Source organism: Epinephelus fuscoguttatus, linkage group LG12 (assembly GCF_011397635.1).
Source record: "Epinephelus fuscoguttatus linkage group LG12, E.fuscoguttatus.final_Chr_v1".
NCBI lineage: Eukaryota > Metazoa > Chordata > Actinopteri > Perciformes > Serranidae > Epinephelus > Epinephelus fuscoguttatus.
The window spans coordinates 11,551,458-11,565,194 of NC_064763.1; the positions used below are offsets into that span (position 1 = coordinate 11,551,458).

The 13,737-nt window shown below is 38.5% G+C and overlaps 1 protein-coding gene across 1 annotated transcript; it reads left to right on the top strand.

The window, feature by feature from the left end:
* Positions 1–360: 360 nt before the first annotated feature.
* Positions 361–4,806, top strand: zmat2 (zinc finger, matrin-type 2). Its single transcript, XM_049591874.1, has 6 exons — positions 361–415; positions 2,242–2,341; positions 2,687–2,810; positions 3,751–3,824; positions 3,919–4,064; positions 4,164–4,806. The coding sequence occupies exons 1-6, from the start codon at positions 398–400 to the stop codon at positions 4,305–4,307; spliced, it is 606 nt and encodes a 201-aa protein (XP_049447831.1). The 5' UTR covers positions 361–397; the 3' UTR covers positions 4,308–4,806.
* Positions 4,807–13,737: the final 8,931 nt, after the last annotated feature.

The window sequence follows — 13,737 nt, forward strand, 5'->3', positions numbered from 1 at the left end:
CATGTATGGTATTGATGATTTATTCCTGTATTTATTTATTTGTTTATTTATTGATACTTAAATCATTTGTCGTCCTCTTTAGAAATAACATTGTAAAGAAATTAGTTATGTGACTTTCCAAAATAACAGTACTGGTAGTCAAATAATAAAGGAAAATAAATTAAATAAACTAAAACAGCTTTAATAAGCAGTGAAATCGACTCATGAATACAATTAATATTAAAATATTGTTAACGTAATCAATATTGAAATACCCTCAATATAATATATATTAATATATTATTAATTTAATGTATATAAAATTAGTGTCTCCGCTCCAGCAGGCGGCGCTGTGATGCTACTTAATAGACCAACACTGATTTTACGACATGACGTATTCTGTTACTGGGTAAACAAGATGGCGTCTGGCAGTGGGGTGAGTTCCTGATCTAATCTGTTTTACAGCGTTAAAAATGTAAAATTGTTTGAACATCCAGTGACCTTCACTTCAGCCGGAGTTTGTCTGTTTATCAGAGCCGGTAACGCTTCACACCGAGTCCGTTTAAATGGTATAAAACCCGGTAGAAGCGGCGCCTCAGCTGTAAGCTAACCGCTAACAGCTAAACGGTGGCTAGCCCGTCTAGCCTGATTACAGAGAAGCAACGTTTCCGGTTTCATTTTCAATAAAAAACTAATGTTTCATGAAACGTCACGTGTTGATTTAACGTGTTTATACATTACTGTGATCTATGTAACTGCTAAATATTAGCCTGCGCTCCGCTAGCAACAACAACAAGACGACTTCCGGCGGGAGACCTTTCAGAATAAAACAGCATCATTAACACAAACACATCAAACTCACATTTTAAGTGAAATACATGCTGTTCGTAGATTTTATCTGCTGCTGCGGAGGCTGATGTGGGCCAATCACATGTGTCAGAGGAATATTTATGTGTGTCTGAATGGTCACTGATGCTTTTAGTTTGAAAAAACGTCGTCTTCATAAACAGATGTCATCATGTATGGACGGTTTAATCATTCTGTTCAACAGTTTTATTCAGAAAGCCAAATATCACTAATCACAAATTGTCTTAGAGGGCTTTACAGCATCCCTCTGTCCTTGGACCCTCACCTGGATAAAGAAACACTCCCCAAAAAACCTTTAACTGGTAAAAAAAAAAAAAAAAAAATGGCAGAAACCTCAGGAAGAACAGCTGAGGAGACATCCCTCTCTCAGGATGGACAGACGTGCAATATGTGCAATGTGTGAATAGTACATCAACATAATAAATATGCAGTGATCTATAATCAATCATCCATGATCAAGGGTCACTGACTCTTTCCTGGACTGGACAACAAAATCAAAATCCAGGTGCACTCACTATTCTCATGTCATGCAGCCCTGTGGGGACATCAGCTAATGGACAGATAGAGGACAAACATCAACATAAATAAAACAAAGGTGGAGAAAACACACAGAACTAGGGATACAAGATAATATCAGCACGTCATTGGTATCAGCCAAGGTGGTTTTTCTTATTTTGCACAGTGAATGAATGTTACAAACACTGAACAGTATTTCATGACTCCATCTGCTGGGCCGTCATGATAAGAGTATGTATGTATAATATGATCTTAACTCCACTACAGAAGAGACTTGATGATCACTAAAATTAGGTGGGGAAAAAGTGGATATATCAGTATCAGATATCGGCCAAATAAGTTGTTACATATCAGATATCAGCAGAAAATCCAATCTCGTGCATCCTTACACAGAACTTAACACAGTAGGGGTGGGGAAAAAACTGATACAGCGTAGTATTGTAATATTTTTGTGCGTTAATATCGTATTGTCACACAGTGCCAGTATCAATTCTTTTATTATATAAATTATTACTGTTACAAATTAAACTTTGGGTAGCCAACCAGAATAAAATAATCGACTGCTTTTTCAGCCCACTAAATACAGTTTGCTGCTACAAAAAAAGATTGAAGCGTGATTAACAGACTAAAAAAATGAATCTTATTAGATAAAACAGAAGTTTTTCTTCGGGCACGTAATTTACAGCTGGAAAAAAGTAATATGTTACACTATATTTTAGCGCAATACTCAGCACATCGCACCATATTTGGATCGTGGTTCCCACCCCTAAAACACAGCAAAATAAAATACTGCAACATTTACATGATCCGTTTCTTGTTCTGCATGGGTGCAGGTTCATCTTCTTCTGTGACTCTCTTCTTCTTCTTCTTCTGTTACAGTCCAGTAAGAACGACTTCCGCAGGAAGTGGGACAAAGACGAATATGAAAACCTCGCTCAGAAACGACTGGCTGAGGAGAGAGACAGAGAGAGGAGAGATGGTGAGAAGATGGGTTAAAATCAGAAAACCCAGATCAGTGAATTTAGTTTCTACTTCTGATTCTGAGACTTTCAGGAAATTATTAAAGAAGAATCTGTGTATAATGTCTTTTAGCTGCATCATTTTCTTTTTCATACTCAAGTGTTTATTTGTTTTCATGTCTCTGTGTTTACTGTTTTCCTCCTCAGGTGTTTGTTTATATATTTCTGATATCTGTCATTAGTCATGACCCTCTTCAAACTGTTTGTTCAGTTGGACTCTTCACGTCTGAGAAACTAGACTCAGTGTAGAGAAATTATTAATTATAACTTTGTAGTTTAACCGACACGTTACTCATCTCTTTCAGGGAAAACGGCTCCGCCCGTTAAGCGGGACCTCCTGCGTCACAGAGACTACAAAGTGGACCTGGAGTCCAAACTGGGGAAGACCATTGTCATCACAAAGACCACTCCTCAGGCTGAGATGGGCGGGTACGAAGAGTTTCTGACACCAGAAACAGATTTGATTTCACTCTTTCATATTTTACGGCAAAGACACACCAAACAGCGGCGAAGTGCAGCCGTGCAGTGTCTGTGGAAGGCTGCGGCTGTATGAGTCTGTGGTGAGCTGTCGCCAGACTAAAATTTGGTAGAGTTTAACTTTTAGCATTAAGTTGTGACAGAGAAAACCTGCAGCCAATCAGTAAACAGAGTCCTATAACTCCTTCGACATGTTGACCCACGTTGCAAAAGCCCCTTTTATACTGCTTTCCCAAGGGGGGACCGAAATGGCATCTGTATAAAGCGACAGCTGGCAGGACGGGTGTGATGGTTTGATGACACGTTATCTGTGTAACTAGCCATCGGGGCCTGTTTCAGAAAGCAGGTTTAACAAACTGAGTGTAACCCTGAACTCTGAGTTTTATTCTGCAGCTGCACTGCCATCTTGATCATCATAAATATTAACATATCGTCTCCAATATTATCGGAATTATGTTATTGACATGTTATGTCATTATTATTATTCATAAAGCGCCACGCCTCTTTTAATTCTGTGGTGTCGGCTTGTTGTCTAAAACCACTGGAGCATCACGTTGCCCATGTTTGGTTCTGTGTAAAAATACAAAGGCAGTATAAAGAAGAGACTTAGTTGCGGCTCTATAGCGCCATCTCTGTGTAAAAAGGTCAAAAGAATTTTTTCGCACCTCCAACGCATGAACACGCCTCCTCACCACAGAATATTAACTGTTGTGGCGAGCTGCACGTCGTAGCTTCTTGGTGTGTGTTTGGCATTTGCCTGCAGAGTGAAGACGTCAGAGTTTAAAGCTTCTAGAATCGACTTTACTGTAACCATAATGAACCTGAACGGCTCAGTCTGTTGCCTTGCTCTGATTGGCTGTCTTCTTCTTCTTCTTCTTCTTCTTTCTCTCAGTTATTACTGTAACGTCTGTGACTGTGTTGTCAAAGACTCCATCAACTTCCTGGATCACATCAACGGCAAAAAACGTGAGTTCACATTGATGACAAGACGACGAGTCATCTGTCTGTACGTGTGTTACTGTGTGTAACTCTGTGCGTGTGTAACGGTGTGTGCGAACAGACCAGAGGAACTTGGGGATGTCGATGCGAGTTGAGCGCTCGTCTCTGGATCAGGTGAAGAAACGTTTTGAGGTGAACAAGAAGAAGATGGAGGAGAAGCAGAAGGAGTACGACTTTGAGGAGCGCATGAAGGAGCTGCGGGAGGAGGTGAGTTGGAGGAGGAGGAGGAGGAGGTGTGGGGACACGCCCTCTGTTGGTTGTATTTTCTGGTGCATACGTAACGTCTGGCATGCTCTGTGTTGTCAGGAGGAGAAGGCGAAGGCCTACAAGAAGGAGAAGCAGAAGGAGAGGAAGCGGCGGGCTGAGGAGGACGTGGACTTTGAGGAGGACGACGAGATGGCGGCTGTGATGGGTTTCTCCGGCTTTGGCTCGTCCAAGAAGAGTCACTGATGCTCTGCAGCTGCATGACGAGGATGGCCACCATGAACCAGGACGGGGAACTGGTTTCCAGTCAGCTGGAGCTTCAGACTGTGACGACAGGAAGTCCCGCTGCACGCTCACTGTCCCGATTCAGACTTAAAACCTGAAAATGATTCTTTTTATCTGCTGTCATGCTTTTATTTTGGTAGTTTGATCCGTCACTGTCAGCTCTGATGGCGTTTACTTCAGCTGCTTCCTGTCGGTGAGCACCAAAAGTTCCTTTGGATAATCTGTGTGTCAGAAAACATCAGAACTGAGAGATGACGAGCGGACCAAAAATAAAACTGCGGAAGTTTTCTTTAACGATAAGACGTCTGACTGCGAGGCGTTCAAGTTCATGCAGATAAAATGAGTTTTTGTTTTCACGGGAAGCAGATTTTCATTCAGAAGAACATTTAACACCTTAAAATCTAAATTTTGATATGATTTAAATTCTCATCTTGAAAAATATAATTCAAGTTAAATCTGATTTTGTGATTAAGAATTTGTTCTGACGTCTTCACTGGACCTGAAAATGATTTATGAACAGTTACAAATATCAGCAGCTTAAATTTTAACTTGTTAAATGTTGATTTTTGACGTTATTATATTAGTATTATTATCAACATGTTGAGTCTGTCTGAAAATTCAGATTTTAATAAACACACTGGTTTTTTTTTGGTTTCTAAGTGATTACTCTGATTTATCAGCTCTGTTAGTGTCAGTGAACGCATCACCAAAATCGCCTCATAATAATCGTGTATATATCAGTTACTCTGTGTGTTACGTTGAATTCATGAAGAAAACTTTGGTTTTTCTGACATGTCTCCACAGAAAACTGATCATATTGATTTACTGATCGGGCTCCACGTTTAACAGCAGCAAAACTATATCAAAACATCTGTTTATAAACTGTCACAACTCGTGCAGAATAATCCAAGTCTCATTTATCCAGTCAGATGATCAGAACTTCAGTAACACGTTGCAAAGGTAATGTGTTACAGTAATGTATTGCGTTTTAGCAGTAAGATGTAAATCTATGAAAATAAAGTCAATATATTACGAGATCAAACTCGTCATTTTAGGAGAAAGAAAGTCACAGATTAAGACCAGAAGGTCAGGTAACCAGAGGTCTGTACTATGAAGCAGGATTTGGAGTTAGCGAGGTAAGTTCAGGGTTAACTCTGGGTTTCAGTGCTACGAAGCTGATTCTCTTCTTAACAGGATAAATCACTTTGGCAACTGATGCTGATAAGCTGACCTGCTCGGGAGCAGGTTATGTTCAGAGTATCAGGTCACAGCCTGTCAACACCCCGACCTCTGACCAATCAGATCAAGAGGAGCCAGCCAGTAAGATTACTGACTGACTCGGGGTTACACTGAACTGGCTTTGTGAAACGGAAAACTCAGAACAGATCATCACAGAGGAATTCCTGAGAACTGCAGGTCTGTCAGTGTTGAAAAGAAATGAATCTACATGGAAACATTGAGCGATGATTTATGAATACTTTTCATAAAACGAGAACTTATACTGGGCGTTAATTGGCGGTGGAAACGTGCCCCAGGTGTTGAGTGGCCCACTAAAAGTGTTTGTTTTTGTCACTGATAGGCTCAGATTGTTATTCTAAGTGTCTGACAACATTATGAAAGGATCCCTACAGTGATAGAGCTTTGTGTTAAAGAGTAAGATCCAGAAACAGCCCTGAAATCACTATCACCAAACCCACCAGACTCCATTTAAATAAACAGTCATTTTAGAGGCAACATGTTTTCACATCTAACTGGGTGAATTAAGGGTTAATTTCAACCAAACCAGAGTTGGTGACTGTAACAGTGGAAAGACAAACCAAGATGGTTTCTGTGAGTTTAATTTTAGTGCTGTTGACTTTGAATGAAGTCTGTTTTATGATGATAAAATGACTGTTTATTCTATTACTATACTATTACTATACTAATTATTTAGTCTGGTGGGTTTGGTGATGGTGATTTCAGGGCTGTTTCTGTATCTTACTCTTTAACACAGAGCTCTGTCTCTGTAGGGATCCTTTCATAATGTTGTCGGACACTTAGAATAACAATCTGAGCCTATCAGTGACAAAAACAAACACTGTTAGTGGACGGACACTGACGGTGTGAGCAGAGTGGAAACACTGCAGCTGTTTCGTCTCAACACTGGACCAATTTTAAAAATTGTTGCTCCCACTGATCAACTTGACATAAAAACATATGAACATAGGTTCCAGACTAAAAAATACTTTAGTCACCCTCTCACACTCAGTAAGGACAAAAATAAGTCACAACAGAACACACTTCAAGTTCACACATGTCAGAGTTAAACACTCACTGGTCCGGACGGAGCTGCTCTTTCTGCTGCTGCAGAGCTCTGGACCTGCAGCTTCATGCTCTCCATGGACCGGAACAGTGCGGTGAAACTGGTGGCCTGAACAGGTGCAGTGGATTATCATTACCTATGACCCAGAGGGCGTCCAAACACCTACCTGCTCCAAACTGCACACAACATGTTAGCACTCACATTTTCCACCAAATGCAAAAGAACTGCATAAAGAAAAAAAAGAGTATCCAAAAAACAAAAACAAAAAATAAAGAAAAGCTTTCATATAAAAGAGATTTTAAGCAATAATTTACAATCAGGTAATGTGCTGTCCAGCCTGATCTCAGGCAGAGAATTCCAGAGCCTCAGGGCCTTGATGGTAAAAGCCCGGTCACCTTTACATACCAGCCTTTAATGAGGGAGAACTAGAGAGGAATTGCACAGAGACACAATGTAACTACAAAGTGAAACAAAATGACCAAAAAGACATGTTAAATTATGTTAAAAAGGCTCAAAGGACTACAAAAAGCATGCAAGGAGACACAAAACAACTCTTAAGAATAAAAAAATGACCACAAAAGACTAAAACGCCAACAAAAAGACATAAACAACCTCAAAGAGACACAAAATTAAGACTCAAATGACTACACCCCCACCCCCCCAAAGGCAACACAAAATGACCTCAAAAAGACCAAAACAACTACAAAAACACACAAAATTATGTTAAAAAGGCTCAAAGGACTACAAAAAACACAACAAAGCACACAAAGAGACACAAAACAACTCTAAAGTGTCAAAAAAGACCACAAAGATACAAAATAACCTTAAAAAGACTCAAATGACTACAAAAAAAATAGAAGAAAAAAAAAGAAATGACAAAATGACCAAAAAGGCTCAAAGTAGGGGTCGACAGATAATCAGCCTGACCAGTTATCGGGGCTGATATTATGAATATTTAGGGTTATCGGTATCGGCGATTTTTTTTCCACTGATATGCCGATATACAGTTTGTTCTCCTTAGCTGCACTGTTTGCCCCTGTCGTGCTTCTCACTGCCTGCACGGACCATTCTAGGCTCTTAAAAGCAAACTCAAGACCTACCCTTTTAGCCTGGCTTTTAATTGAGCTCTCCTTTATTTTATTTTATTTTATTTCATTATTATTTTTATATTTTTCCATTCATTTGTTTACTTGTCAAAGTTGTTTTCAAAGTGCTGCTGGCAGCACCCTGTACCGTTTGATTGGAAAAGTTCTCAGAATGAATATATGCTTAATTGCATTTGAATGTAGTGCTTTGTCAGTGTTTATTTTTTTCAATTCTGTGTCAACTATGATTTTTACAGCAGACATCTATTAGTTGTAAATATCGGCTATTCTCTGTTTCATAATAATTGGTATCGGCATCCGCTCTGAAAAAATGTATTGATCGATCCCTAGCTCAAAGGACTACAAAGGCTTATTCTGGTGACTGGTTTATTTACTGAAACAACTGTGTGTTCAAATTCAAAGATCAAAGTCCACAAAGTGAAAACAGACTCTCCTGCTGATCCAGTACTTTAACTCTGAATGCCAGAAGCAGGGAAATTACCTGAATGTTTCACTAACTCAGTGAACTTCTTCTTCTTCTGCTTCACTAATTTAAGGGTTTATCAGAGGATGAATGTGAAGTTATTTTAGACGCAGAGGAAGCCAAACACACATTTTTGAAATTTGCATGTTAACATTGCAGCGTCTCAGTTACTGTCAGCTTTGACCGCTGGTTAGACATGTGGGGATTTATTTTTGCATCTGCACTCCCAGAATGCACCTCTCTGAGTCAGTCTGTGTCATTTATTGACTCTTTGTTGCTGTTCTGTGGAAATATCTGCCGAAATGTGTCTTTTATATTATGTGTTTTATCTTGTACCACTGTTGTACATTTGTGCAATGACAGTTAAGTATTCTATTCTTCTGTCTGCCATATCTCCAGTATGATGCAACAGGCTGTTCTCACTGTGTGTATGTAAGAAAAGTGATGCAACAGAGTTTGTGTATAACTCCTGTGATCATGAAGGATGTAATCACATGAGCAACACGGTGATGGGCGAAAAGAAAGAAGAAGTATAAAAAGCAGTAGACAGGCTCTGGTGATGAAAGGGTTAAACAAATACAGGACTTTCCTCCAATAGACTGATGTTCATGTCCCGCAAGTGGAGTTTGTTATTTTAATGTACTTTGTCACGTCGTCATGTTATGTTAGTCTTTAATGTTAAGTATGTAATGTGATGATGCCAAACCTATGTAACTTTATGTTAAGTACGTAACTTTACTTTCCTAAACCTATCATTTGTAACATTACATTTCTAACCTAACCTATGAAACTTCATTTTCCACAACCCAATCTACCCAACTTTACTTTTCTAAACCTGACATGCAAAACTTTAAAGTACACTTTGTACTTTATGTTAAGTATAATTCACTTTCCTAAACCCAGTCTACGTAACTTTATCTTTCATAGTAAGTAACCTTATGTTTCTAACCTAACCTACAAAAATTTACATGAAATGTATGGCTTTACTTTCCTGAATTGTTAATTTTCAACAAGGGGGATGCAATGTAGCTTTGATTTTTTTGCGTCCACACATCATCAAACGTGACAGCACAGATGTGCAAAATTAATCAAGATAAAGAAAAATGGCATGACCTATACCTGCTGCCTTTAAAAACACAAATAATGCAGTAGTATTGCTGTTGCAATACAGACAAAAACATTTTAGAGTATAAATAAGATTAGTTCTGAAATAGCTGTGAAAATTAATCTTAGAGTCACTCTTATCCTATAGACATTTCCTTAGCCAGTTATAATTTCTCCTTACCTGTGAAGCCTTGGGCTGATAATTGGTACTGCTGTCAGGTCCCTGTCTTGATACCTGCCTGGTTTCTCCCTGTCCCTCATTGCAATAATATAGATAATAAATGTGCAAAGCAAAAGAAATAGAATTAAGAACAGTAGTGGTGACATAGCTGTGGAAATTAACCTCAAACTCACTTTTATGCTCTAGATATTTTTCTCAGCCAGTTATAGTCTCTCCTCACCTGTGAGGACCCTGCATGATCATCCTTGCTGGCCTCTGGTCCACTGTCTCCTCCCTGACCCTGCTCTTTATATTGTGGCTGTCTCCTCCCTGACCCTGCTCTTTATATTGTGGCAATAAAGATTAAAAAAATATGTACAAAGCAATAGTGAGCACAAGTTCTTATTAAGGAGGAGTAGGTTTATTCCTAACATGAAATTAGCTAGCAAGCGATTTAACATTGGTAACAATAACATTAGTGTTCTTGTTAACTATCTTAACTTGATATATTGGCATCTATTAATTAGTCATCATTTATCTATTATCTACATGCAACAGCATTACTCAACTTACATGGTTTGTTTGGAAGAAACTGTGCAAGGATTTTTTCTTCTTGCTGGCTGCTTTGCTGAACATGGTTAACATAGAGACACTGCCCAGTAGAACACCTCTGGTCTGTGTGCGATTGATTCTGATCACAACATGACAGCTGTGCCTGCTGCCTGGCGCAGCCTACTCATGATGCGTTTAAAGACAGCTCAGGAAAACACATTACCACATGTTAAAAATTGAACAGTTATAATGGCTGTAAAAAAGTGCAGAGGACGGAGGGCACAGATACGGGAAGTGTGGGGGACATGTGCGGTGTTACGGTTGATAGGTGTACTTTGAGAAAAGAAATTGATTCCTGCTCACAACAAGGTTATGATGTCACAATAACCCTGAGCCTAAAGTGACACCTTCACAGTGTTTGTTTTGTCCAACCAACAGTCAGATATTATGACGAAACATCAGGGGCCAGTCGCACAAAACACCTTTTTTTTTTCATAAAGTCCTAGTTAAGGTTCACTAATTATGAAATTAGTTGCACAAAACACTCTAAGTTTTTTCCTTAAGGGCTCCTTAAAATGTACAGTTAAGTATTTATGGTTTTCTCCTTGTCTTGTTTTATACTTAAGGAATCCTTAAACCATTGAATGAAAGACCTTAGCAACTAAAGCAGGGTAAAAATACCTACGATTCCTCTGACTCTGTCTTAACTGCAACATGATGGAGTTTATGGTGATAAATGAAAAAAATAACATGCCAGAGAAGAGTGTTCTGCGACCAGGAGAACCTGGTGGATACACTTTTAATTTTACACTTTACACTAGATTTGATTGAATTAATAATTGTTGTTTCTTCCAACAATCGTTTTCTGTTCTCTGGGGATCAAATTTATTTTGTAGTTTGTTCTCTCTATGATTGTATTCTTCCAGAAGTTTAATCTCTTTCTCCTCTGACCAGTATGGTTTTCTTATCTTCTTTTCATCTGCCATTTTTTTCACTATCTAAATATGAGCCAGCTTTGTGAGACGATAACTGCCGCCACAAGCCTGAGTCCAAGCAAACAAACAATCTCTATGGAAACTTGTACTGCTGTAAAATCTCTTTCAATGCAGTAATAATAACAATGATAATAATAAGAGGAAGAGGAAGAAGGGCTTTACAATAAGGGCAGTATAAGCTCTGAGTGCTTCACATGAAAATAGACAATGGATATAAAACAGACCTGTGTCAGTAAAGGCAGAGCGAGTTAAAGTCTAAAGTGATCAGAAATGTCTTTAACTTTCTTTTAAAAATATTTAGTGAGGAGCTTCTTTGATATCTATAGGTAGTGTGTTCCATAGCTTTGGGGCGTCACTGACAAAAGCTGCATCCCTGATCTTCTTCCAATAAACCAGCAGCAGATGATCAGTGTTCTTGGAGGCAAATAGTTAACAAGGGAGTTAGCGATGTAGCTTGGTCCCAGCCCATTTAGAGCTTCGTATACAAGTAGGAGGAGCTTAAAATCAATCGTAAATGTAACAGGAAGTCAACGCAGAGCAGCTCAGACTGGCCTGATGTGCTCTCTCCTCTTGGTTCTGGTTCATAGTCTAGCTGCAGAGTTTTCAATCAGCTGAGGTCTGTCAGTAAAAAGTGCATTACAGTAGTTGGGTAAGCTTGAAATAAAAGTATGAATCAGTTCCTCTTCATCTTTTTCAGTTTGCCATGCTCATACCTTAGCAATGTTTCTGAGTTGGAAAAATGTTTTCATCACCTTGTTAATGTGGGACTTGAAGCTTAGATCTGAATCGAGTATCACACCGAGACTCGTCACATCGGATTTGAATCAGGGAGTGAAATTAACCTGATTATTAAGCAGCATTTCTTTTTTCATTTTAGGGCCGACACGCAGGTACGTAACTTTTTATGTGATATTTCAGTTTTGTCTTCATTTAACTTTAAGAAATGATTGCTCATCCATTTATTTATTGCCAAAATTACTTCGTAACTTCATGTTTCTAACCTAACCTACGTAACTTTACGTTTTTAACCTAACCTATGTAACTTTACCTTCAGTACTTGATTTAACGTACGTAACATGGCGACAAACAACCATGTTTTTTTTCTACTTTTACATTTCTAACCTAACTTATATAACTTTTCATTTCTCGTCTAGCCTAGGTAACTTCATGTTTCTAACCTAACCTGGGTAACTTTATGTTTCTAACCTGACCTACGTAACTTTATGTTTCTAACCTAAACTATATAACTTTACGTTTCTAACCTAATTTACGTAACTTTACATTTCTTACCTGGCCTTCGCAACTTTGTTTCCAACCTTTGTTTGATACATTACTTTCTTAAACCCAATCTACATAACTTTACTTTTCTTACTTAAGCTACGTAACTTTACGTTTTCAATCTAACCTATGTAACTTTGCAATAAGCCTGTGACTTTACGTTAAGCATATCACATCATGACACCCGGTCATGTTTCTCTTCGTAAACCTAACCTATGTAACTTTACACTTAGTGCATAACTTTACGTTAAGTACATAACTTTATGATCAATCAATTTCAATCAATTTTATTTATAAAGCCCAATATCACAAATCACAATTTGCTTCACAGGGCTTTACAGCATACGTCATCCCTCTGTCCTTAGGACCCTCACAGCTGATCAGGAAAAACTAACCCCTTTAACGGGGGAAAAAAATGGTAGAAACCTCAGGAAGAGCAACTGAGGAGGGATCCCTCTTCCAGGACGGACAGACGTGCAATAGATGTTGTACAGAACAGATCAAGATAATAAATTTACAGTAATCCATATGACACAATGAGACAGAGATAGAGACAGAGAGAGAGAGACAGAGACAGAGAGAGATGCAGGACAGACGGTAATGAAAGTAATAATATTATAATTCTAATTACGGCTATTGTGGTACAATATGTTGAACATGTATATTAATATCTCACAGTATGTATATTTGACAGTAATCATGTGTATAATAACAGTAGAAGTATGACTAATGATAACAGCAGCAGGAGGCATCAGGCAGGACCACGGCAGCAGCACAACCTTACAAGACTTTAGGGACCACGAGTAACCCTACATTCTCAGAGCGCAGTGTTCTGGTGGGATAATATGGCACTATGAGCTGTCTAAGATATGACGGAGCCTGACCATTTAGAGCTTTATAAGTTAACAGTAGGATTTTAAATTCAATTCTGGATTTTACAGGGAGCCAGTGCAGAGAAGCTAAAACAGGAGAAATATGATCTTGTTTCTTAGTTCCTGTACAATAAGTACATAACTTCACGTTAAGTACGTAACTTTACTTTCCTAAACCCAATCTGTGTAACTTAACTTTACTTACCTAACCTACGCAACTTAACATTAAGTACGTAAGTTTACATGTACCATTTCAGTTTTATGTTCATTTAACTTTAAGAAATTTTTGCTCATCCATTTATTTGTTCCCAACCACAGGTAGCGATGGAGTTCATGGCTGCGGCATCGTTTGGTTCGGCTAAGATGTACAGTTGCATGTCATCCGCAAAACTATGGAAACAGACATTGTGTTCTCTAATGATGTCAGTAAATAAGTTAGCATGTTTCCTTCAATAAGGAAACCTTTTAAGAGATTCTATGCAACTGTGTAAGTCTCTCAGCTAAGGAGAAATTAAGCCTTAAGTGTCATACATAAGGAGAAAACTTAATGTGTTTTTTT